General features: G+C 43.4%; 1 protein-coding gene across 1 annotated transcript in view; it reads left to right on the forward strand.

The window, feature by feature from the left end:
* LOC105566263 (homeobox protein aristaless-like) overlaps positions 1-26,580 on the forward strand; it is a 149,485-nt gene that overhangs the window by 51,798 nt on the left and 71,107 nt on the right. The window contains exon 2 of the mRNA XM_012020134.1: positions 15,780-15,890. Coding sequence (XP_011875524.1) covers positions 15,780-15,890 — 111 coding nt within the window. The remainder of the gene's footprint in view (positions 1-15,779; positions 15,891-26,580) is intronic.

Genomic DNA, 26,580 nt, shown 5'->3' on the forward strand with positions numbered 1-26,580 from the left:
ATACAGAAAATTTATTAAACAACACTGTTGGAGAATTTAAGTTATAAAAATATAAATGCCGTACCGTCAGTCTAGCTCGTAATTTCTTTTTTGATTGTTTTATAAACCTTTTTTTTTACGTAATACCATTCAATTAGGATTCAAAATTTTTGAACGCTTTCACGGAAAAAATGTGGCTGCCGTAGCTAAAAACTGCGACTGTAAATTCCAGTTGTAAAATATGGACAGCTAACATTTAGTCGCGACAGCGAAATATTTTGCCACTGTGCCTATTGTGTTAGGTGCGACAGCAAACCGTTCGCTGTGGTTTAGAAATTTGTAGTTATGGCAGCAAAATATTTTCAGCAAATCGTGATTAGCTACGGTGGCGAATTTTTTTTCAGTCTTACGGAAAACATAAAATTAAAGATTAGTGATGCACTAAAAGTATAGAAATGAATCGGGTCTTTTGTATCGTACGATGTTCTCTCGAAGCATGCACGGCTGGTACACGGAAAGAACAATGTAGCTGCTGTAGCTAAAACTTAGCAAAATAGGGACAGCTAATATTTTTAATTGTGATAGCTCAATATTTTGCTACGACAGCAAACCGTTTGCTGTCGCACCTAATACAATAGGCACAGTAGCAAAATATTGAGCTATCACAACTAAAATATTAGCTGTCCCTATTTTGCTAAGTTTTAGCTACAGCAGCTATATTGTTTTTTCCGTGTAGGTCCGAACTTGCGCTCGGTAGTTTCCTTGGAAACTAGGAAAGGAACGGTCTGGAGGGAAACGAACGGTTATTATTTCCGAGATCTTTATTACGACAATCGAGAGCCCACCCATAGGCCATTTCGGCCATAATTTTCTTCCGCGTCTTTCCCTGTGGCTGCAACGATGTCTGAAAACCTATGTTTATTTCTCATTCCATGCCACGTCATATAAATTCTCTAATTTGTAAATGTACAATTTGTAAATACTGCGTGAAATCAACGAACGGGAGGAAATCGATACTCTGTAAAATTATGCACTCCATATCAAAGATTGCCGATTTATCTTCAATTTCTTCGAATTTCGCTGTTTTCTGTGTAGCCGTTTAACTTTTTGCAAAAGTATCTTGAGGTTTCCGCGGAAACACTATTATTTGTACAAGTTACTTCAGCATCCTCGCTAATAAGTCTTTTCCCCAGTTATGTTTATGGCGCGGCATGTTTTACTGAACTAAAGCTTTATTGAAAAGAATTATTATTATATTTGTGAAAATTTCAACCCGATGAAAACAGCCCTCAGGATTTTAAGTTTTGCCAATGATGCTTCACCTATAATAAATAGTTTCGTGCAATACGCGATTTGTTTCAGTATGACTTGACGATTGATTCGTAATGATTACAAATAATGAAAAATGGCAGAAAAGAATTACAAGGCTAAATCAATAGCGTAAAATTGTGTACTTTACATTTGCGTCCTTTAAAATTGGCATTTAGAGCTTAATTAATTTTTGGTGTAGGAATAGTTATCAGTTTTCCTACACTGTTAATTAGGTACTGGTGACAACAAGTCTTTAGTCTTAATTAATTTTTGTTCAATATTCTTCAAGTGATGTCTGAGAGACAAATAATGCCACGAATATGAGCTTCGTTGTGTATCATACTGTTGCCTTGAAACGGGAAATTCCATCTTATTATCTCTCGCATAGAGCTGTTACAAATTTGACAGACTGCTTACATTCGAACGGTGGGTCGTTTACGTGGGCACTCGTTCAATTTGCCAGAAGCAGGAGAACCGCAAAGCGGATTCGGCGTCGCTTCCTGTCGCCTGCGCCGACCGCAACCGCTTCCCAAGAGCAATAAAGACCACAAATCCCGGTTTCTACGGAATTCCCGCTCTGGTTTCCGCGCCTTTCTACCAGTCCTGTTATTAAGGGACATCAAGGAAGATAAAGAACGCGCGTGGGTGGCCTGCGCGCGCGAGACATTGAAAATCGTGCACGATGGAAGAATCGATCAGGATACGTGCAAATATGTAGGACTTTCACGGGACACAAGAAATTTCTTAATCGTAAAAAAAATTGCTTTCGTCTCTGGCGTTATCTAAAAATTAATATGTAAGAAAATATAAAAAAAATTTTAGATAATAAGTGCCGGAGAAACAATAAAACGGTGAAATTTTACAATTATGTCTACAATACACTTTGATTTTTATAAATTCACATGAATCATCTTGCTTCATAAAAAAATATCACTTAATGCATTAATATATGCTAGGTTATATATGCACATTTAAAAACATATTTAAAAATATGTGATATTGTCAAGTCTCAAAGAGCTGTCAAATTTCCTCAAAACATTGTATCTTTTGACTTTGCTAAGCATTCGCTTGCAGAGGTCGGTGACCTCGTATACTTAATAGCACATTTGAATCCTTGTGACACTATCTCGTTTTTTGTTAAGATCTACTTTTTCTATAAAATAATATTAACCCCCAAAGTGCTTCTGCGAGCGATCGGCCCATAACCCCTAACCCAGTGAACACCAAGAAATAGTTACATGATATCAATATTATAATTACCTACTTAACAATGGAAATGTTATATTAATTTATCTTGTCTTTATCTTTATCTTGAGTAGGAAATTATAATATTGATATTATGTAACTGTTACTAAGTGTTTGTTGGAATGTTAAAAAATACGACTTTAACATTTTTTCCTTTATTTTATTTTATCGGCGACCGGGTCTGACATTTCGCGTACCGATAGATAAAATTTACAACTACAATATACTTAAATTCCTTTTTTTTTTACTTTTGGTCGGTTTATGCAGGAGCCACCTTAAAGCTGTATTTTTTCCTGTGAGCATTGGATTTACAATATTAGTGGAGTTGACTAGTAATTTGTTCAACACGCCTTGTGTTGCGCGTTACGTTAATTTGTTACGTAAATAATACTGCAGAGAGTTACATGAAACACGCGGAAATGCCCGCTAACCGTTCTCGTCCGGTAAAACCATCGATCGGACTACGCGTGCCAGTCAGTCACGTGTTACGAGTTACGTTGATTCGCGGAATTGAACGCCGGAATTAATTCGGTTTGCAAGTTGATAGCCGCGCGATAGGGATAGCGAGGAGAACTTGGTACGAGCGATCGGGCAATCGGAGCCGGCCAGAATCGAGAGGAGATTGTATGCGAGACCGTGATTCATTTGAGACACGGGGTACAAGCCGAAATTGAAGTCGCGATTCAGATGATATCGCGTTTTACATTTGTTTGGCATTTAATTGAGTCTTCCGTCGAGAGATCTGGCAATAATGACTCGATATCATATCGTTGCGCTGTTAACAAGGGGGTATTTAAAATCGCCAATCAGCGGCGAGGTTTAGCGAAACTTACTGGACGTAATAGCAAGCGTTTAACTACACGATTAAAGTTTAAACTCTCGTAAAAGTGAATTCAATCAGGAATTTGAAGAGTGATTTATACATCCAAGCCTAATTTATAAGCTGTTTAATAATTCAACTACTGTCGATAATTAACGCTGCTAGATTCAGAGGAATTGCAGGAATTGGATGTGAGAACAAGTGTTTTTGTTAAAAATGAGTTACGATTTTACTATTGTCATAAAAAAGTTAAGAAAGACCAAAGTGTATATTTTTAACAGGCACTAACCGAAATGTTAAGTTGTTTAACTACAAAAAACCGATCAAAATGTTTCCCATTCGATTACGAATTGTGAGCCCCAAAATGGGTTGCTTAACTGTCCTTTTTTCCCAGAGCATATGGGAAGGCACCAGTGATTCCTAGTGTAAAATATTATCCGACTCTTGCAACGTTATCGCCAATTCTGAGCAACAAAGATCTTCTCTCTCGGTCAAGTTTAACCGTTTTCAAATTACGTTTATCGCTACGTCGCACTCGCATTTGTATGAATAATGACATCTCCATTTACGAAGTTGGATGCATCGCCGAGGGAAGATGCAAATCAATGTATTACGTCCAACAACTGTTCGTGCGTTCTCCATCCGGCGCATTATGTACGATGCGTGCCGATATCGTCTTCAGCCACGTTACGTACGAGAATATCCCGGTTGCGGGCCCCATCATGTACGCTTCGATCCCTATTACCTCTGGCACCAGAGCTACGCCCATCAATTTGCATTTCCATTCGCGGACTCGGTAACGTTATCGAGCCGGGCGTCGGCGTCGTCGGCGGGCCCGGTGATCATCGTCGATCGAGCGGAATCGCATCTCGCGCCTCTAGAAACGTTTTGACCACAAGCGGACTGTTCTATCGGTTTGCTAAACGCCACGTCGTGACTTTTGATCGTCCAATACGTGTACCGTGCGTGCCGCATATTGCGCCTGTGCGAGTGTATCTTTCGCGCTGATACGCGACGGCAGGGTCGGGTTAGCCTCAAATATATTCGGACACGTGCTCGCCATATCATTCTATATTACTCCCTACGTCTCCGTTTCCCTTTCGCCCACGCTTTCTGATCAGCGAGTAAAATATATCGCATTATTTTCGGCACGTCGCTATTTTTTACGCTGACGCGCAGAGCCAGATTCGTTGCGAGTCTCCTTGCCGCGCGTAGATCATTTTATCGTTTGTATCGAGCCGAATCGAAATTTTGGCCCTACGTTGAACCTTTAATTCTATGGTAGGACCTAAGACAGTAAAAGGGGTCGAACTGCAAGTACAAAGTTTACTCCTACTGTTGACTGATATTGTCGGAAATTTCTACTTTTGCCAATTTAGCATTAAAGTGGGTCCTTTTAAGATGGAGCTAAAGTACATTTTTAGAATTATAGATTCAAGGGAGGAGTATAAAAATATAATGTCATCAAAGTAGGCTATTGCTGGTCTATGTAGATAGGTGTATAAATCAGCTAAGTATACGCTCGAGTTGAAATTTTGGTCCTACGTTGAACCTTTAATTCTATTACATAGTAGGACCTAAGACAGTAAAAGAGGTCGAATTGCAAGTACAAAATTTACTCCTACTTTAAAACTGATAGTGTCGGAAATTTCTACTTTTGCCAATTTAGCATTAAAGTAGGCCCTTTTAAGTAGAAGCTAAAGTAAATTTTTAGAGTTAAAGATCCAAGGGAGGAGTAAAAAATATAATGTCATCAAAGTAGGTTATTGCTGGTCTATGTTGGTGTATAGATCAGCTAAGTAGGTGTAAATTATCCTTAAAAGTGTCAAAATAGTACGAAAATTTCGACTCGGGAATACAATGCAATTATTACGTAATTATTTCATTAGATTTGCGCCGTCGGAACTGTGCGCGGCGCGAGTTAGCTCGGGCCGAAGTTCGATTCTTCAGCCGACCCTGCGGCATGCGCAGGTGTGCGGGCCGGGGCCCGATGAATGTCCGGGTGGGTGCGCACGAGTGCGAGAACGCGAGGAGAGTGTCGATCGCCGTGTTTCGTTGCTGCGGGTCGCGACCGTCGGAGAGCCGAGGTAATAATCTGCGCTTGCGGTTTCGCTCGGCGATCCGAATCGCTCTCGCGCGATGCCAGGCACTGGCGCATGATCTTGTTGGTTTAGGGATATTATCGATAATTTGACAATCGACCGCCGGGCACGGCGCCCCTCTCGCCACCATTAACCGCCGTGTATCGCCATTACGGGCAACACTCGATTGAGAGTTGCACTCGCGCGTCCAGCAGAACCATAAGATTGGAGTGCAAATTAGCATCTTGAGGCAAAAGAGGCGCAGCGTCGATCTCTTCACGGGTACGAAGCTACCCTCGGTTCGTCCCTCGATCCGCAAACGTTCGCGTTAGGTTTGTTTTCTGTTCCTGTACTGGGTGAACTAATGCAGTAAGATGGAATGAGAAAAATATACTGGTCTTGCTCTAATTTATTGCAGTTCACCAGTGTAGCAACAAGAGACAAGCCTGTTATGTGAAACCGTAACATTTATCGCGGTTCAAAAAGATGCTGCTGGCTCGAGAGGACAACGTTACTGCATCTATCATCAAGATGGAAGATGCGGAACAATGAACACACAATTTGGCAGAGTCTGGAAATAGGTCGCGATCGGTCCTTTTTTAGATTCCAGTCTATTTATAGTAAGATACTCGTTAGTTTGATACGAGATGTCTTAGTGAAAGTCTACACAGTATTCTTCTACATTTTTTAAAATTTCTAAACCCAGAACTCATTGTGCGTGAACTCAACTTGACACACGATACGATTACATGCAGTAATCTGCACGCAGAGAAATTTCTTTTAAAATTGTCCTGAAAATTGCTGTAATCGTGGAACGACACGGCACTTCGAAGAATTTTATATTTCTTTTCAATTTCACCATACATCATATCGTGAAATGTATGGTAAAATTTCAGAAAACTCATAAAGTCCTTCAAAATGCCATATTGTCCCACGATCACATGAGATTTCCAGAGTCGAAATTTTTGTACTTTTAAGAATAATTTACTTAGCTGATCTATACACCTACATAGACCAGCAATAACCTACTTTGATGACATTATATTTTTTACTCCTCCCTTGAATTTAGTTCTAAAAATTTACTTTAGCTCCTACTGAAAAGGACCTACTTTAATGTTAACTTGGCAAAAATAGAAATTTCCGACACTATCAATTTTAAAGTCAGAGTCATTTTGGTACTTGCAGTTCAATCTTTTTTACTGTCTTAGGTCCCACCATATAATAGAATTAAAGGTTTAACATAGGGCCAACATTTCGACTCGTGTTTCAGGATAAATTTTAAGAGAAAATTCTCCCCATGTACAAAAGGAATGACAAAGCGCGTTACGGTTTTTGTTATAGCTCTGTGTCTTTCCCAATTTATCGCTCGCGTCCTTTTCCCTGTGTTTTCATCGATTTGCGATCGTCAATTTTGCCGCGGCACAAATGGAAATCGATAAAAACGGAAAGATCGGCAGGAAGCAGCTGCGCAGCCGGTCAGGTTGTCGAGCTTCTTCCTGTTAAACAAACAGGGAGCGAGCGTGGCCAGTTTCTTTGGGAAAAACCGCAGACTACTTCCCTCGACTCGTTAACGAGATCCTCGGTGCTCGATCATGCAAGCTCTCGCGCCAATTCCCCGGCTTCGACTTCTTCCCCGAAACTCGACCGCAGGTTTCGCGCCGCGAGACCGCGAAGAAAAACGAATCTGGCGTAGCGTGCCGCAAAAACGAACGGAACAAACGCTTAAGAACATACAATAAGATACGAAAAATAAATCAAAATGCACGGGATCACATTTGCTTTGCATTAAAGGGAGAATCATTTTCGGATCGTTTGTCGCGCAAAAAATTAATAACCCGTTTGCGCTCAAGTAACACGTGGCGACTGCAACGCTTAACCCATTACGTGTTATAGATATTTTTACAGCTAATCTTTACACCTCTTGTCAATTCTATAAATTCACAGTGATAAAACTCTTATCAGTTCTATAAATTCTATAAATTCACGGTTTGATAAAAACCGCGTTTTTTTTTTGTAAAAAACCTTCAGTCGAAATTTTTAAAAGTATATTTTTAAAAGTATAGAGACAACAATAACTAATAGTACATAATTAAAAAAAATACTAGAAAGTTATTTTTCCAATTTTCTATATCTTGAGTGATAATTTAGTCGTTTAGTTAATCAGTTATTTAATTATCAAAAAAACATTTTTTTTAATATTGGTAAAATATTGCGTTAATATTCTCCGAGTTACACGTTATTTATCGCATATGACTTAATATTTTAAAGTGCTCCTGAAAACTTGTTTTTATACGTTAATCAATCTTCCAGTCTAATTTTTATCTCGTATGAAATATGTTTGCGATGAGTCTTGGAATGGCTGTGATTCTTAAATTATTAGTCGTTGAATTATGGATACGCATTGATAAAATTTCGTCGAGATCTCTCATCTCCCCGTATAGCGTGCGTTTTCCAACGCAACTGGCGGATACTAAGTATGATGTGGAAGCGTACCTACGGTTATGTCTTTCTTTTTCATGCGAGACCGCTACCTAGTCGGCCGGAAGACGCAGGTTAAAACCTCCTTCCTTTCAATCTAGGCGGTGCAACCGGCAAGAAAGAAATCCAGGATATGCACTTAGGCGAGGCGGAAACGCGGCTTGTCTAATTTACGGAAACATTAAATCATCGAATGAAAGAACGCGATGAAGAGAAATGACTTTAAAGTGAGCAGATAAGCCCCTATAAAAGAAACGCAGGGGATAGTTAACAGTAATACCATTTACAGTTGAAGCGAGTGTTAACATAGAATTTAAAAATTACGCATTTCCTACGCGCAGAGAATTTTCTGAAATTTTACTATACATTTTACTAGCACACTAACAATAAGTATAATTGCTATAGAATTTAAAAATTACGCATTTCCTAGCAATGATATCTATGTACTATCTGCCACACATATCGATACTTGTAACACATTATTAAAATTCTAAATTCAAAAAATTCAATAATTCTATTGCGGTCAAGCTCGCGTTTCATTAATGTTCCTTTCTATTTGGGTATTTTATTTTTTTAATTTTCGTGAAACTTTTTGCCAGCGCTTTTTAATTTCTCTTCTGAGTGAAGCTGCAGAAGAAAATACAACAAGAATCCGGAAATCATCGAGACGTTGTCTCATCAGCGCCGCGTCGAGACGTCGGCCGCGAAGATTAACCAATCAAACGGATGTTGCCACCGCACAATGGCCGGCTTAATGAGTGTTAGCCGGATCGCTTATCGATGGTCCGAGCCGATCGATGATCCCCTTTCTTCCGCCACTTTCCACGTCATTCCCGGGGCTCCTTTTGCCGGCCGATTTCTCTTCTCCCTTTTTCATCGCCTCAGCGGCACAATGCCTCCGCCGCCTGGTAGCGGATACCCGGCCGATATCTATATCTTCGCCGGCCTCAGTCGGACCCCCGAGAATTACAGTGGCCGAGGGAAAAAAGGGATTGGGGATCGATGATTGAGAAAGGAGAATAATGTTCCCGATGGCGCGTAACGAGTCCGCGGAACGATCGCGATGGATCCTCGCGACATCAAAGACGTTCCTGAGAGCGTCAATGCAAAGCGGATCGACCTGTAATGAAGTGTAACGACAGGGCCGATATGCGATAAGGAACAAAATATAACAGTATCAATGTATAATAAGATAACGAGCGCAAGAAGCGATCGCGGGGATCATCGAAGATTGTACCGTAGCTGTGCATCAGCCCTTGCCCTTTAACAAGCAATTTATCTACTTTGCAATGCACACGTTCTATCATCGGTGGTGGCTTCAGAACTGCAGGACTACGTCCAGGAAAGATTTATTTAAGTTAAATAAATAATGAGATACGTTAAAATCGTGTTTTTTTAATCTACTAAATTTTTATTCACTTCTACTAAAATGTTTGCTAGATTTGAAGAAATAGATATAAATTCTCTTAGAGATTCCAGTCTCCATCGAATAAACTTTCGGTTAAGGTAAAGAAATCAACAAATTAATAAAATTCGTATGGCTCAAATGTGACAAACACAAATTTGAAGGAATAAAGTACTAAGAGCCGTTCATATTCTAAATTTATTGATTCAAACCCTGGCTGAGGCAATATTTTTCGCAATAAACCTAACCCTGTCACGGCTCTTAGTCCTTTATTTCAAATTTGTAGAGAAATCATTTCTTTGAAATTAAACGAAAGTCTGGTGAGGTCAAAATTTAAAGAAAATTTGCGTTTCATTAAAGAGAAAACTTTTTTCCGGGTGTAGGCCCTGGACGGAACACTACATTTAATCGTTCTGCGCTGTATATCTTACAGCCACGCGATTCTATTTACGCGGTACCGTTTACCGTCGCTCTGCTAAAAGTCATAATTTTCTAAGAAACAAATAGGTACAAGCCTCTAGTCTCGTTAACCGAACACGAGCGACCCTCGGGGTCGATAAATCCTCTATCGGCCGCTCGTGTATTTCGCTAAATTATGATCTCACAAGCGGTATTATAATAACGAATTGAAAGGGGGCGAGGTTTTCGTACGAGTCAGGTACCGAGCGCGGCATTCGCGCATAAAAAGCCTCATTTAATTAAGCACTCATAAAGGTCAGCGGGCGTCGTACCATACCGGAGGTCCCTGAATTAACTCTTACACCTCGAGAGCGGTGAGAGCGCGATCGATTCCCGATCGAGACGACGTTACCGGGCCCAACTGCTCCTTCTCCCTAATCGAGTCCCTTCGATCTTGCCCGATGATTCGGCGTAATGGGGTAGCGCCGTAGGAGGGCGTAGCCACGGCTAATGACATCATCGTGACGCAATCGTTTCCCTCGGCGATTGTCGTGCACCGAGAGATGGGAGACTAAAGCCAACGGCACACGATACTGCTTTTCCTGCTGGATCGCTTACGAGAACCAATAAGGATGCGGAGTTTTAGATCAGGTGACTCGAGGCTAAATCCCGATTGGTTGTGCTGAGCGGTCCAGTAGGAAAAATAGTAGCGTGTGCCGTTGGCTTAAAAACTATCACATAATAGGAAAGCCCAGTTACCAGAAACCGTGTATCCACGCACAATGGAATATGGAATAAACAATACCCGAGTCGAAATTTTGGCTCTACGTTGAACCTTTAAATCCATTATATAGTAGGACTTAAGAGAGTAGAAAAGGTTGAACTGCAAATACAAAATTGACTCTTACTTTAAAACTGATAGTGTCGGAAATTTTTACTTTTGCCACTTTAGCATTAAAGTGGGTCCTTTCAAGTAGGAGCTAAAGTAAATTTTTAGAATTAAAGATACAAGGGAGGAATAAAAAATGTAATATCATCAAAGTAGGTTATTGCTGCTCTATGTAGGTATAGATCAGCCAAGTAGGTGTAAAGTATCCTTAAAAGTGTCAAAATAGTACCAAAATTTTGTCTCTGGTAGGAACAGAATTTTCGACGCGTTGGATTTCTGTTCTCTATTCCCCGTACCTGACCTGCCAGACCAATCACAGTCGAGACTTTGGGACGGGCACGTGGTTTCAAAAAGCAGATGATTGGACAGCACTTCTATTACCAACGAATCATTGTGTCTTGGCGTTACATACGTTTCTATTCCTTATTCCTATTACCTGTGCTCTCCTATTGTGTGATAGGTTTAGGAGCGCGGCGGCGAGACGACATCCGTGATAAACGAGATCACAATGGACGGGCGGCGACGCGTCCGTGACCGCCGGCTACCGGTCGCGATCTCTCGACCAATCGCCGACGGCGTCGATGTCCGTCGGGATCGCTTCAACTCCGAGGTAACGCGGAATTCTAAGGTTCGAACGATTCTGCCACCACGTTTAATCTATGAAATAATCATATCTCCCTCTCAGCGATGTAAAAAGCTGGAATGAGGAAGGAAGGATACGCTGGAACAGCGACCAAGTTTTCCTCGGCTCGCAATTACGGCTAGGTTCGACGCGCTGCAACATCATCAGGCACGATGACCGCTTTTATCTCCGTAACGACACGTATCTGTGTCCTATCGCGGTTATTCGCCGCGTGTAATTTAGTAAATGCGCAGTATTTTTCAAACAAGTATCGGTTAATTATGTTGTGTATCGAGAGGCGCTGACGTAATTTCCTGTAATATAATTTTTATTCTCTACCAACGACGACGCTCTCAATAACTATCGCCATATAAGATCGTCAACAACGAGAATAGATCAGCTTTTAGCTTCGAGAAAAATGTTTTGCGGTTCACTTGCTTTGCTACATATAATGATATAACGCGTACTCCAATTGACGAGGTTTTAGAATTTGGTGAACATTAGCCAAGCATCTGCATAAACATTAACAGCCCAATTAATGATTTCTTTCTCGTTTCCTTATTTACGTTTCATAAGTCTATCAGTTAATCCTGGCGGAGGTAATAGCTTTCGCAATTAATTTCTTTAATTAGAATTTGCCAGCCAAGCGTCGTCTAGCAATTTTCTACATTGGTCCATCAATTAACATGGACAATCTTTGCTACCACAATTTTGCACCAATAAATCGTAAAACAAGACATTGACGCGAGCGATCCCGTTTCTTTCTCCACCGATCTAATGTAATATTAATTTAAACGCAGGCTCGGTGTCCTGCTTCGTTAAGTACAGTAATTTCTTGATCAGTGCACGCGAAATTAAGAAGCACCTCGCGCGCGGGATGAAGAAATTACGTAAATCCGGAGCGCCGCTCGGCGCGCGCGCGCGGAGAAAGCGGCGTCCGGCGCGCCGGATGAAAAGCGATCGGCGGAATTACGGCGTGCGTCACCCGCCTTAATTTACATGTTTACCGGCGGCGTACGGCGGCGTCGATAATTTATTATTTACAACGGAGCGATTGAGAGATAGCCGGGCGCGGAGCGGATAGAAAATCGCGCGGGCGGGAACGAAAGTAGCGCGGGGAATAATTATTTGTAGCCGCGGTTTAAGCGTATGTAATTTCGAGAGTCGGTAGCGGCAATCGATCATCGAGATCAGATACAGACGGCCCCGGAGGATAAAGCGACGGGCCCCCGCGGGGGAGGGGGAGGGGGAGGGGGGGGCGTCGGGACCCCGAAGATAAGCTCGCGGCATGGGGTAGTCGTAATTATCGAGACACGGACGGTCGATGATCCTCTCGGAGCTACTTATTTCGCCACATCATCGATATCTCGTGCGCTCGTACGCTTCTAATCGCCGATCGGTCGTGCGCGTTTAACGTTTGCGCGCGGCGCAGCCGTTTACCGCTGAAACACTCGGCGCAGGAGCGATCTTGTATACGCGTACGACTTCGACCGGGACTACAATGATTACCAATTAAAAGCCCCGGCTACCAAACGACGAAGCGAAGAGGTATGTAAAGCGGGAATTCGCTTCGTGATTATCGCTCGGCCGAGGTGGAATCTCTCCTCGCCGTGGACGAGGGAACGCGCGAGATACGTCCCGAAATCACCGGCTCGCGGATAAGAAGCGAGGGAAAGAAAGTAAGAAGAAGCAGGATCGCCCTGCACCCGGCGTGGTCTTTCGCGGCGGTGCCTACGTGTACACTGCACGGCACGAGAACGAATTCCCGCTAACTGGATTTTCTGCGATAAATCAGTTTAACCAAGTGCGCGTTCGCCGGGCCGAGGCGTGGCTAATGAAGCATCCGCGAGCGAGCGGGACGTGTCGATGATCGGCAGTTTCGACGGCCCGAGGAGTTTCTCACCGGCTCTCTTCCTCGCCGAAGCACCGCGTTAACGGATCCACGCGTACGTGGCAGGCTCGTTTATAATCTCTCTCTCTCTCTCTCTCTCTCTCTTTCTTTCTCTCCGCCTCTCTCGCACGATAAAAATAAAATCGCGGTGCGGCCCGCGTCCGTATCGTTTATCAATCGGTACGCCGTCGGGCTCCGTCGCTCGTTACCGCCGTGGAATTTCAGTACTTAAGCCAACGCTCGGCAATTTAACACATTGTCGATCCACCCGATTTCAATCTTGCCGAGCACGAGGGATGCGCGAAGGGAGCGCGTCTCTCCCGACGTTGCATCCCCCTCGCTCCGGATGGGAGGATGTAACGGACAGTCCGGTACGCTCGATCAGTTTTTACATCGAGCTACTTATCAGCGCGATATGCACACGGATTGCCGCGCCGGCCCGGAGAAAGTGCAACGTTTACAGATCATTAAGACTGTTTAATGAAATGTCTATCACGGAGATGAATAAAACTGCCTCGCGTCTCGTCTCGCTAATCGCAGGTACCCGCAGGATTCCGTAAGGGATTCTCCTACGTGCACGTGAGATATGTGTCTAGACACACGGTACCTCCGGCTTCTTATTTCGGCTCCACCTTTTCTCGGCACCCTTGAGGCGTTTCGTATAAATTTATACGAACCGCTCGTGCTGGTTCCATTCAACGAAACGAGCATATATTTGTATATCATTACGTACAAAGTGTTAAATTTCTAGCGCGCTATCTCTTAACATACTCAGAAAAAAAGTCTGTTTAAAATCAAACAAATTTGTTTGAATTTTGACCCTGCTAGACTTTAATTTCATTTCAAAGAAATGATTTCTTTACCTTGACCAAACTTTTATTTCATCGAGACTGAAGTTTCTAAGAAAATTTATATCCATTTTTCTTCAAAGCTGGCAAATGTTTTAGTGGAAGTAACTAAAAATCTAGTACATTCAATGAAATGTGATTTCAACGTATCTCATTTGTTTAATCGAAATCTTCTTTCTAAACTGAGAAAAATTTCCATCGGATAAACCAATTAAATAGTGTCTCCCGATTAAGTTTTTCGATTAAATTACGGATATACCCGATGAAATTTCAACAAGACATGTATGATAGAATGTATTTTGGCTAAACGAAACAGAATTTCTAGTTAGCACGATATTATAGGGCTCGATATTTCATAACCAAAAGTTTGCTAGACTTCACTACACATGGTAAATCCTAAAGGAATTCTGATTCGTCCATTTTCTAACAGACGACTGGTTGAATTTACCAGATTTTTTTTCCAGTGCAGCGATAATTAACGACGTCAGTGTTTTCTTGACCATACCTGGCATTTTTAATAATACAGAAAATTTATTGCGAAAACTATTACCTCAGCCAGGGTTTGAACCTGGGCCTCCCTACACTCTAGGCGGGCGTATCACCAATTCGACCACCGGGGCATATAATAAATTAAAAATCGCGATTCTTCCTCCACTCGTTGCCGCTGGTTCGCGATCTTTCGCTTCAAATAGGAATCTAATTGAGACGAATCGCCAAGAAGTCCGATACATCGATAACCGATATTGAAAAGTCGTGTGACGAATGACGTTACAGATAAGACTCGCACTAGTTATCCGGCTGTTTCATAAAATGACTTGAGCATTACCGGCCAGCTCACGCGGCGATTACGCAAATGTATCTTATCTCGAGCCGTTCCATTCGCAGAACGGATGTGCAGTTCGCAGACACTGCGAATCATCTCCTTTGTCCCGCACCGTGTCACCGCTGTCTGCTCTAATCTCCCGCTTCACCGTCACGTCCGCGAGCTTCTTATCGTCGCGTCTAACATGGTTACCAGCGCGATCGCTATCAATCATAAAATTGCGAGAACCACCTTCGTCCCGTCGAGGCACCCAAGTTGCCATTTTAAGCACCGACGCGTTCCACCCTTCGCCCTGCATCCCCCTCTCGCGCAATCGCGCACCGATACTCGTGGAGTCGCATCTCTCTGCATCTCCGTCGGCTCTCGCCCTCTCTCTCTCCCCCTTTCTGCTCCTCCTCGGGTTCTCTTCTCATCCTACGCGGCGGAGAAGCAAAGAGAATGCGAAATCGTTTTGGATTGGCGGTTTTACCGGACTCCTCCATTGGCGGGCGTTCCGCGTTCGAGGCGGATCGAGCGACGAGGGCGGACCCCGGCTCGACCAGAGAAGCCGGACGACCGGGCCGTCTCCACCAGAGACGGCAAGCAGCCGCGCGCACCATTCGAAAGTCCTCCCGGTGGGGAGGGAATCGCCTCTCTCGCGGCTCTTCCGTCCCGGCCGGTGGAAACGGCCCCACACACCGGTTCGCGCAGCCGCGGCGTACGCCTCTCGCTCGTTCCCGGTCCAAGAAGCGACGGCGCGACGCGGCGAAAACGAAACGCGACCGCGATTTTTCTTCTTATTTCTCTCCCCCGTATCCTCTCCCTCTCTCCCCCCCTGTCTCACTGTCTCATCCCTTCTCCCCCTCTCGTCCCATCCACGTTTCGGTACACGTACGGGGTACGCGCCCGCGCGAGTTCTCGCTCTCGGCGAGCGGGCAGGTACACGGAGGGGACCACCGTTCGGCGACGCGGGTGATCCCTCGTTAAACGGACGTGACGGGCGGATAAGGTGCGAGAGATACCAGAGGAATCCCGCGGGAAGAGAGCCCGGAGCCGAAAGGCGGAGTTTTCGAGGAGAACGAGAGGACATCACTCGACGTAAACCTGTCGACGCACCAAGGTTAGTTCCCCGACGTTCAGGGTACGCGAGACGACACGGGAATGATTTAAGTGCTGGCCAGAGTGATTTCTCTTTACGAAAAATGTGATCGGATATAACACGCGTTTGATACGTCGCCTTGAGACGACTTTCATCACTTTGCCTCGTTCTTCCGACTCCAGTCTTTAACATCTCATCGAGAGGAGTTGGTATGGAATGTATCGCTAACGCCTCGATATCGCCGTTCGTCTCGTCAATCGATGTATCGAGATTGGTTTTCCGCTGGTTCGAATATTTTCCACGCGATGAGAAAGGGAAACCGCTGTGTAAATATACGCAGATTGCTCCTCCGGAGTGTCAAAAGTATTTCTTTCGTAAGTCTGATTTTTCCTATAGTATTGTCTTCTTTGTAAACGTCACAATTCATTACATCGGAGCAAAAACTGCACAAGTGCAACTCCAAAGGTCTGTGTCCACGATGCTAGGACTTGGTCCAAGTTCTAGTTCCGAGAAATGCGTGGCCAATCAACTTGCAGTTTTTAAAAGTCTGTGTCCACGATGCTAGAACTTGGTCCAAGTTCTAGTTCCGAGAAATGCGTGGCCAATCAACTTGCAACTATTTCATAAAAGCTGCAAGTTGATTGGCTACGCATTTCTCGGAACTATAAGAACTTGGACCATGTTCTAGCACCGTGGACACAGGCCCTAACACGCGCACAAATCTGATGATCTCCCATTTAACTTTTAACGTAAAGTCCCGCGTATTTCGCGTAGGCATTTCCGTTCGAGACGAGAATTCTCTTTTCACACGTAATTACCCGCACTTTACATAATTGAAGGCCAAATACGCTTTGTACTTCCTTCCTACGAGTCGTTCGTTAAGGAACAGTTACAGTTAAAATTCGTCTCGCGAAAAGGAAAGCGTCTTTCCGAAAATGTCAAGAAATTCTTTCCAGCGATACATAACAGAGCGCAGATAAATATCCCTCGCACACGATACGGTACACTTTCTTCGTTTCTCGCGAATTAACAGAGCGTATAGCGGCCTCAACCGCCGCCGGTCATCGCGATCGGAATAGATCTATCGTCATGTACCCGATTACCAATGCTAACAATGCTGAAAGGGTTAAACGACTTTGACGATGCGTAAGCGATTCGATCGCTACGCGTTTGTGCGTGCGTGACGCGTCAGCGTTGATGAACGACCCGATCCCAGAGATACCCTATTACGTCTCTATAAAGGCGAAGGCCTGGGCGGCGTGGAAAGGAAGGAGCGCGACGTTGACGTTATTACATAGTTACGTACGGGATCCGAGCGTCGGAAGTTTTCATCGATAAAAACTCGATTAATCACCGCGTTCCCCGCGACAAACGCCTCCTCGCCTTGCCTCGCCTCGCCTCGCCACGCCACGCCACGCCACGCCGGGACCCGGGCCCGGCTCGGCCGGAGGAGGAGAAAACAAAGAGGGCGAGGGCAGCACTTTGTTGCGCTGACCGGAGCAACAACGCGACGACGAGAGTCCGGCATTCACGTCCCGCTGATTTACGATCCGGCCGCGCGATTATTCGGGATTTCTTGCCCGCAATAAACGTCCGTCATGTCGCGGTGGCGGCAGCGGGTTTAATTTGACTGCGTTTATAACAAGGTATCGCGCGTAATGGAGCACTAGCCCGCCGACAGGCTCCATTACAATCAGGACTTTCCTTCCGGGCCTGAGGGCAGGCTCGCCGCCTTAATTGGATTTTATTTGCTTAACCCTCGCTCTCGCGCTGCTCGCAGACGTCCCCGTCGTCGTCGACGGCGACGATGACGACTACGACTCACCGTCGTAGCCTCCAGGAAGGGCCTCCTTCTTCCCTTCCCTTGCGCTCTCTCTTTCTCTCTCTGTCTTTCTTTTCCCCGACTTTTCATTTGCATATAAATAATCATAATGACCCAGCTGACACAGTCGGCAGAACGTCAGAATAATAGCGCGATCGAGCGGGGCGGTTTGAATCCGCGAGCGATTAAGTGCGATTAAACTCAATTTCCATGATTAGAAATATGTTTGATACAAGGGATTTCAAGTTACCGCTTCTCCCACAGCTTATGAAAACGTACAAATACGTGACTGATGATGACAAATGACTCAAAGGGCCTTTCTGGGTGGGCCAGACGTAAAGGAATCTCAGCATTAGTCGTACCATATGCCATTACGTCACCGACTCTGACTTTTCACTCACTCGACTGCATTCCACAGTCCGGAGAACAGAGGGCCCCGAGCAATTTCTCTGTCTTGCATAGGACAATTGCCGCATTTGTAATTTTACGTTCCTACACCCAGAAAAAGAAAGAGTTGCTTAGATTAAACTAGTGTCCCTAGAAGACAGTGAATGTTTCTATTAGTTTAGCTCGCAGATCCCCTCGACATGGCGGAACTAATCACAGTACAGAGAGATCGTATACAAATTTGAAACTTTGATATAATTCTTAGCATTTTTATTTTACGTTTAACAAGTAGCTCTATTGATAATACGTTAACCTTTATTATAGCGTTGGTAATTATTCAATTTAACCTTCTCACCTCCGATTTGGATGACAGTAGTTCGCGTTTTTGCAGAGAACCAACTAATCTTCTAGGGACACTAGGTTAAACAAGCGAGATACGTTGAAACCGTGTTTCTTCGAATCTACCAAATTTTTATTTACTTCTAAAACATTTGCTAGATTTGAAGAAATACACCCTCAGAAAGGATTTCTGTTACCGAGACAACAAATATTCTTGACGCATTTATATTCCTCACAACTTCATTTAGTATAAAAATAAGACAATATCAAAATAAAATCAAGAATTCTTATTCCCCTCTATCGAATTAAAAACATGACTTACTATATTAAGACAAGAGTAACTTTATATACTCTTGCGTTTAGAATAAATTTTCCTTTCATCTCACAACGCACGAAATTGGCACCACGATATTCGACAAAAGACGATGCTTACTATCATTTTATTCTAGATTAGAGAATTTTTGTATATTAAAATATTTTTCTGTAATAAATACGATTGGCGCTATATTCTATTTTATGATACATTGCAGTGTAGTAGAATTGGATCCGGAAATTTTTTTCTGCGGGAGTATATATGAATTCTCATGGAGATCCCAGTCTCGATCGAATAAACTTACGGTCAGGGCAAAGAAATCATCTGTTTGACATCGAAAGAAATTTTGTTCCAGGTGTACGCGAGCAACGAGTAACTCAGTAGCTCGAATCGAGCGCGCTCGATCGCGTCTCCGCAGTTACGCGCGCGTTTCCCGGAATGAACCTTCGTCAGAAATAAATTTTCCGCGAGGTGCATCCCACGTCAGCGTTCGGCGTACGACGTTTCATTACGAGGGAGTAATTAGAGAATTGTGCCGAACGCCGCGCGCGGAACGCGCTCGCCGCGACTTAATTAATTTCGCGGGAGAAATGAGGAACAATTTGCGATTATGCTGCACACCGCGCGTACGTGATGTTTAATCACGTACGGATAATTAAACAATTATTCGTAACCTTAGATGGTAATCGGCGCAACTTAATTACGCATGAGGAGGCGGTATATCGCGCCGCGTATGCTACACGGCTATACGAGATCATGCCATGCGAATACGAGATTTAATCGAGAGGAAATAATCGCAAAATTACCTTCCGCAACAGTGAATTTAGGACGGGCATTCAATACGGCGTAATTGCTTTTGTACAAGTAATTCTTTGGATCCCGTCCGCAGTGCCGTATACGTATCTCGGGCTGCTTTGCAATTTAGATGCATATTATTTGTTAAAGAACCACGCGAACATAAGACCGATTAGATCTCTAACTGCATTTCTCTAAATTCTCCAGCCGCATTTCTTCGCGACTGTAACGCGAGGCCTAACGAGGGTTATCTGATATTTGTATTTTTAATACAGCAACGTGGGCGGGGGCGCGCGAATGTAATGGGTGTATTAGGCATCTCTCGTTATTTAACGATCATTTACACGCCAACTTGTAGTATTTCGCAGCCTATTTAGCGCCCGCCGCTTTTCATTCGCGGATTGGCCTCATTTCGAAATTCAGCTTTTATTTCCAGTTTCATTGTTTTCCACCGAAGGTAATTTAATTAACGGTTTATCAACAATTTTATCCGCCCATTAAGAGGATGCCAATTATTTCTTTCCGATGCAGCATTTAATTGAAAAAATCCTCAACAAACACGCGCATGCGAATCGCTTAGTTACTCACGAAGAATCGCAACAAAGCTGCCGACGGCAGTCAATCTGCGAGCTAACTCATCTTTTACCGTCGGCAACAGAGTAGAAAATTGCGGAACCGTATAAGTAACGATGTAAATAACGATATAATTATGTGCAGCCAGAAGTATCACTTTTCTGGCGGTACATTCGCCGATTCTACAACAAAGTCCGAGCCGCGAGTAACAGTAGCCGCAAATGATAAAAGATAAAGCGCAATTATAACAACGCAACGGAAAGAACAACTATAAAAGCTGCGGAAAACTAAACTAGATTCCGCTAATAAATCTCGACCCTTCCGACGTTACTTTCGCACCCAACACGCTATCGCTCTCACAAGGCCCTCCGTTTCGTCGTTTACCTCCGACACGTTGGTTGCAGGAAAAGCGCCGTATTGGGTTGCGATGGTAAAGTAATCGCGCGTTTTGCACGGTTAACTTGCGCTCGCCTTGATGACTCTCGTCGCGCTGCAAATCACCGGCTAACGACAGTAAGCGCGGTAATTGCGCGGACGAGTCGTGTTCCTCTACGACAAAATAGGATCGACGTAGAAACGCGCGCTAGGCGCGGAAGCGGGGCAGAGGGAGGCGGGGACGACAATCTTAATTGCAACTCAATAAGCGCTAATGATAGCGAGCGCCAATTACTTGGAGGACGGATGTCCAGGCTGGACGATAAAGCGAACACGGGAACGCTCTCTTTTTCATCGCAGGAAAAATCCGATTGCGACGATCGCGGACGACGCAGTGAATCGCAAGGGGGATCTTCCTAAACCTGGAATAACATCGGACGTCTTACGACCGAGCCTGTACTTTTACCAGCCAAATGCTTCGAGAAAATTATTTTTACTACACGCCTCAGTGGTCGAATTGGTGAGACCTGGAGAGTAGGGAAGTCCAGGTTCAAACCTTGGCTGAGATAATTTTTTTCGCAATAAATTTTCTGTATCAAAACACCGGCCGATTAATGTCGACCAACAAACTTGATAAAAATTATTTTTTATTATCCTTCTAGTTTCTTCAACAATTTATTTACTTCCGTATTGCACGCGTTTAAAGCAAAGTGTAAAGTAATAATTGTAAGAATTGGTGAGACGCCCGCCTAGAGTGTAGGGAGGTCCAGGTTTAAACCCTGGCCGATTAATGCCGATTAAAAAACTTGATTAAAATTACTTTTTATTCTTCTAATTTTTGCAACAATTAATTTACTTTCGTATTGCACGCGTTTAAAGCAAAGTGTAAAGGTTGCCCACCCTCCATTCCTGATTCTCTCTCTTCTTCTCGAGAGCCGAAAGAGGCTCGTCTCAGAATACAAACGCGCGATGTTTCGTGGAGCTAGAGCTTCCGCGCGAGGATTAACATTGCAAATAAGAGGGACCGATAAAGTCGGCGCGGCGAAGAGTGGTCCACCGAGCGTCGGGCGAAGAGGAATAATTGGGCTGCGGCTTTTTTCGCGGGATCAGCTCCTCGCCCTTCGGTGAGATTATGAGTAATGCGTTCTCCGCCACGTCCACTGCGCCGCAGTCTCGTGCCTTCTCTCTTCCCTCTTCGCGCGAGCAATCTCGCCTCGTCCTCGTCCGCCACTCGTGTTCCTCCCTGTACGCTGATAGAGACCGACTCTCTCCGTCTCTCTCCGCTCTCGATCGTCCCATTAGCGTAATGGCTTTCGCGGTATAGTCTTTGCATTTAACCCACACCCGAATTTCGTCTCTCGTTACAGAGCGCCAGTAACATCGTTCTCCAACCGTCCTCGCTCGCTCTTATTTGCACAATTCGCGCCCAGTCATTTGTTATTTTGTTACTTTGTCTCGTATGCGCGTTTGCACGTCCGTATTTTTACTCGCGAGTTACTTTCCCTTGTACAAGTCGTTGTACTATCTACGATAATAAATATTGTTCAATTCAATAGATCTTTAAAAGCCGATTACACAATTCCTAAACTTTTCCACTTCGCCCGGACTTCATTACATAAAATTTTCGTTAGATGTAATCTCAAAAAATTTCCGGTTCGCATAAAAAAAAATTATGCAATCGCGATTTTGGTCAACACGGATGAAAATTTCCGCCTTTCTAATAGAAAGCAATTATATGATTTGATCTCGAATTTCAGTACGTTGCGTGTCCTCGCATATTTCTATCAATGCGATGAGATCAGAACGAGTTCCGCTGTTTAGAACACGATCGAAACAGTGCGCAGCATTTTCGAGCAAATCTCATCTAAATTGGTTTTTAATTGAGATAATTAACGCGCCGAACACGTGTTGCTGACATAACGAGCATATTACAATGAGAATGATTGCACAATATGTGTGACGTAATGCCATCACGTCACGCTTTATCCTCTAATATTAATCTTCTTGTCTCATCGCAATATATATATGCTGAAGCCTATGAAAAAAGACTTCGTTAGGTAATACTTAATCAGAAAATAAAAATGTACGATTCTCACATAAACAAATTAGTGAGAGCTGCTAGTGGAAGAATAATGAAACTGCCGGAAGATATAATTGTGTTTCTCGAATAAAAAAGTTATTTCAAATTATATCAACATGTGTTTTTTAAGAATTATTAAAGTTTTGTCCGAATAAAATTTACTAGAATTCTCGCGTGTCGTCAAAAAATAAAACGACGTTGCATAACATTCATGCGGATTGTCTCAGCGTGTTTCTGAAACATTGCGTTTGAAAAAGATTATTGTATACTAATGAGAAAATCACATTTTTTCCGCTGTATGCTGCAAAAATCAAAAGTTGATGTATCTAAGATAAAAAAATCACGTTTATCTTTTTCTATCGAGAAAATACCTTTCGAAACGGAACGATCGAATTTTCCCCTCGTCGCGTTGGTCGACAGAGTCGCGGTGCGCGCACGTGAAAATTTGCGCCACTTCTACGAATGACTGTACCGCTTAGCCGTAGTGCTTGGTAGAAGTTCTGATAGGGAGGGCAGGTTTTAATAAGAGAAGGATTGAGAGCTCGGGCGTGCCTGCACTACCACGAACCGGTGGGCTCCGTCCCTCTCGCGGGACGCCGAGATAGCAACAATAAATAACTTGTCTCCGCGCCGGCTAAAAGCATCCTACCGATCCTCCCGGTGACCGCCGCCGCGTAGCTTTAAATCGACGACAATGAACTCTCGATGCATTTCGGAGCCAGTCTCGGGCGCTTCGACCGGAGGGATGCAACCCTGAGAGAAGCAAAAAAATTCGGTCTTCCAGCGCCTAATATATTTTTTTTAAGAAGTGCGTGATTATTTCTGATACATTTCTAATATAAATTAAATAATTTTAATTATGAAATTTATTTTTATTAATTTATGTATACATGTATAAATTAATAAAACTTTGAGTAATTACCAAATGCAATTTTAGTACTTTTCTCATTTGTGTATAACAAAAGATGATAAAAGAGGAACACTTGTTCTCCGGTATATCAGCATTTCTACGTACTACAAATTTTATTTTCACGAGGAACATCGAAACGCGGTGTTTTATTCGCGAAACTGTTTTTTAGGTATGCTTAATTAATACTGAAAGCAAAAGCAGATAGCAGATACGCTCGATGACGATACTTTGTCACTTTTAGAATATTACAAGCAGCCTTATCAATAGCTGATGCACGTCCACATCTTATCCGCAGCGTGACGTCGAACACGCGTGGTCGGATCGTTCTCGCTCATTGACCTCGACTTTGATATTTTCGCCGTCGAGGGAGAAACACTCCCGCGGCCTTGGTCAGTACGTTACGCCCGGTAATTTCAATAATTCACGTCCTTCGCGACTGTCCCCGTCCTCGCGGGCTTCGGCGCGGCGCGATTTAGCGAAGCGACTCCTCGCGCGAGACGCGAAACACGGCGTTGGCGAAAGTTTCTCCCCAGCAGCAAATAGATTCCCATAGGTGAATGCAGACGCAGCGAGCCACGTGATTGCATTCAATCGTGCACGTAAAGGATACATTATAATATTATGAAAACTAATTCCATTCAAATCGCAACGCACCAACGACCCCCGAGCATTTTCCCCAGAGGAACGAATCGAACGTTCCCTCGATGAATTTAAAATTCGCGTCCGCCACTTGACCCGCGCTTAGAAAAATAATCTTGCAACTGCAGCAACAATTGTCCAGGTACGAAAAAATGATTAACATTTATTCATGAAACCTGCACTTTCCAGAGGACATTGCTGGAACGTTGCTGCTATAAATTTTATATAACGTATAGCAGTAGGCTACAAACAATTTTCTAAAGGCCTGTGCCCACGATGCTGGACTTGGCCCAAGTTCTTGTTCCGAGAAATGTGTAGCCAATCAACTCGCAGCTTTATGGAATAGCCGGATTTCTCGGAACTAGAACTTGGATCAAGTTCCAGCATCGTGGACACAGGCCTTAACGGATACACAAAATAGCGATAAGTTTTTGTTGCGACACCTAGAGATCTACCTGCGTTAGTAAGGTTTTTTTTAGTGCGGACCGTTATTAAGCGGACGTCCGCGTTAGATTTCTTCGACCGCAGCGGTATACCCCGTGCGGTCGCCCCGTGTGTATGCGATTACACGAGGCTGCCGCGCACCGCACATTATCGTCACTCGTAATCGCGGGGGATAAGCGGTAATGGCGATTATGAGCGGGCTCGCTATTGACGAGGCGCATCGCGCGGTTGATTCTCCGCGCGCAATCCGCATGGCAATTTCTACATCTCGCGCGGCACACACGTTACGATCTGCGAAACATCCGCGGCTATACGTGCCAATACGCGTCGGTGTAAGGTGCGCATTACTGGCCGGAGCTGAGCGGAAATCGCGCCGCGCCCCGCTTTCTTCCGCCGCGTCCATCAAATATCGGGGGAAATAAATTGTTACCGCAGGTAAGAAAAAGCGAGGTTGAAGTTTAGCTCTCCTCGTGCGATTCCGCGCGTGTTGGAACGATACTGCGTGCAATAAGTAGCTGCAGATCCAGATAAATGCACGGAGAGAGAGAGACTTCTCGTAAACTTTACCCCGAAAACCATGTAATCGTGGGACAAAAAGCATTTTGAAAATTTTTTATTCGCACACCCTCAGAAAGGATTTCTGTTACTAAGACCAAAAAATATTCTTCACGCACTTATGTTTCTCACATTCTCATTTAGTATGAAAATAAGACAATATCAAAATAAAATCAACGATTCTTACTCCCCTCTATCGAATTAAAAGAGATTGACTTACTATATTGAGACAAGAGTAACTTATATAAATGTACAATAAGTTTATATATTCCTGCATTTAGAATAAATTTTCCCTCCATCTTACGACGCATGAAGTTGGGGGACCACGATATTCGACAAAAGGCGATGCATACTATAATGTTATTTTACATTTTAGAATTTTTTATATTAAAATATTTTTCTATAATAAATATAATTGGCGCTATAGCGATTCTATGATATGAAGTGTAATAGCATTGGATCCGGAAATTTTTTCTGTAGGTGCATACTTGTTAGGCAAAAGAAAAACTGTCTGATAAAATCTGATGAATAACGTGGATTGAAGGTTGAATTTAAAATTCTAATAAACTGTGAAACAAATTTAGTTCAGTTTCAAGCAAATGTAGTTTTATGACGATAAATTACGAATGAACGTTGTCGATCTTTCACTGTTGTCTCGTTTGGTTCTATCGATCCATTTTCGCAAAATTAACCGCGAGACGAAGTTATTCAGCGTCGCAAATATAAGAGTTAAAAACATGCGTTTGTTTCAGAACGCAAATATATGGCGTGAAGCATCATCATCAAACATTGACGCGATGGTAAATGTTTATGCTCGACGACAGCTTTTCGTAGATCTCGTATCGCGATTCATATCAAATTATTGGAGATAATTAATGAATGAGGAAACGTACATCGCGCGCATAGCGAAATCACGGACGCGTTATCTCAAGCGTTTTGCTAGCGGTTAATCTACCGTTTCCGTCATTTCGAAATCTCGTTCTCTCCGGAACCGCTCGGTCGTGTCGCGACTCTCTCACGCCATACGCAATTATTTGTGGTCTCGCAAAAACGCCCGTTGCAAATCTCTTTAATTATCCGCAGGGCTGCTCTTTCCAGGACTTAATGACGGCAACGATCGGCATCGAAAGGAACGATCGCGCGTACGAAAAATGTATCCGCGGAAAAACGCTGCGGCATATCGATTTGTCGAGGCAATGCCAACATAACGGATAATCTGTATTTTTTTCATTATTTCATTGTAAACCGTGTTACAAGCGACTAAAGTGAACGATATACACGAAGGCTATACGCTGGCTGCGTAAACTGAATCATACACTGATTGTAAGAAAAAAATTTCATCGGATAAATCGATTAAATAGTGTTTTCGATGGAAAATTTTTATTAAGTTTTCCGATTAAATAATGGATATATTCGATAAAATTTATCCAATGGAATTGCAGTTACCGATGAAATTTAATCGAAAAACCGATTATATTT

This window comes from Vollenhovia emeryi, unplaced genomic scaffold (genome assembly GCF_000949405.1).
Source record: "Vollenhovia emeryi isolate VEMERY1.0 unplaced genomic scaffold, V.emery_V1.0 DF939146.1, whole genome shotgun sequence".
In the NCBI taxonomy this organism is placed as follows: Eukaryota; Metazoa; Arthropoda; class Insecta; order Hymenoptera; family Formicidae; genus Vollenhovia; species Vollenhovia emeryi.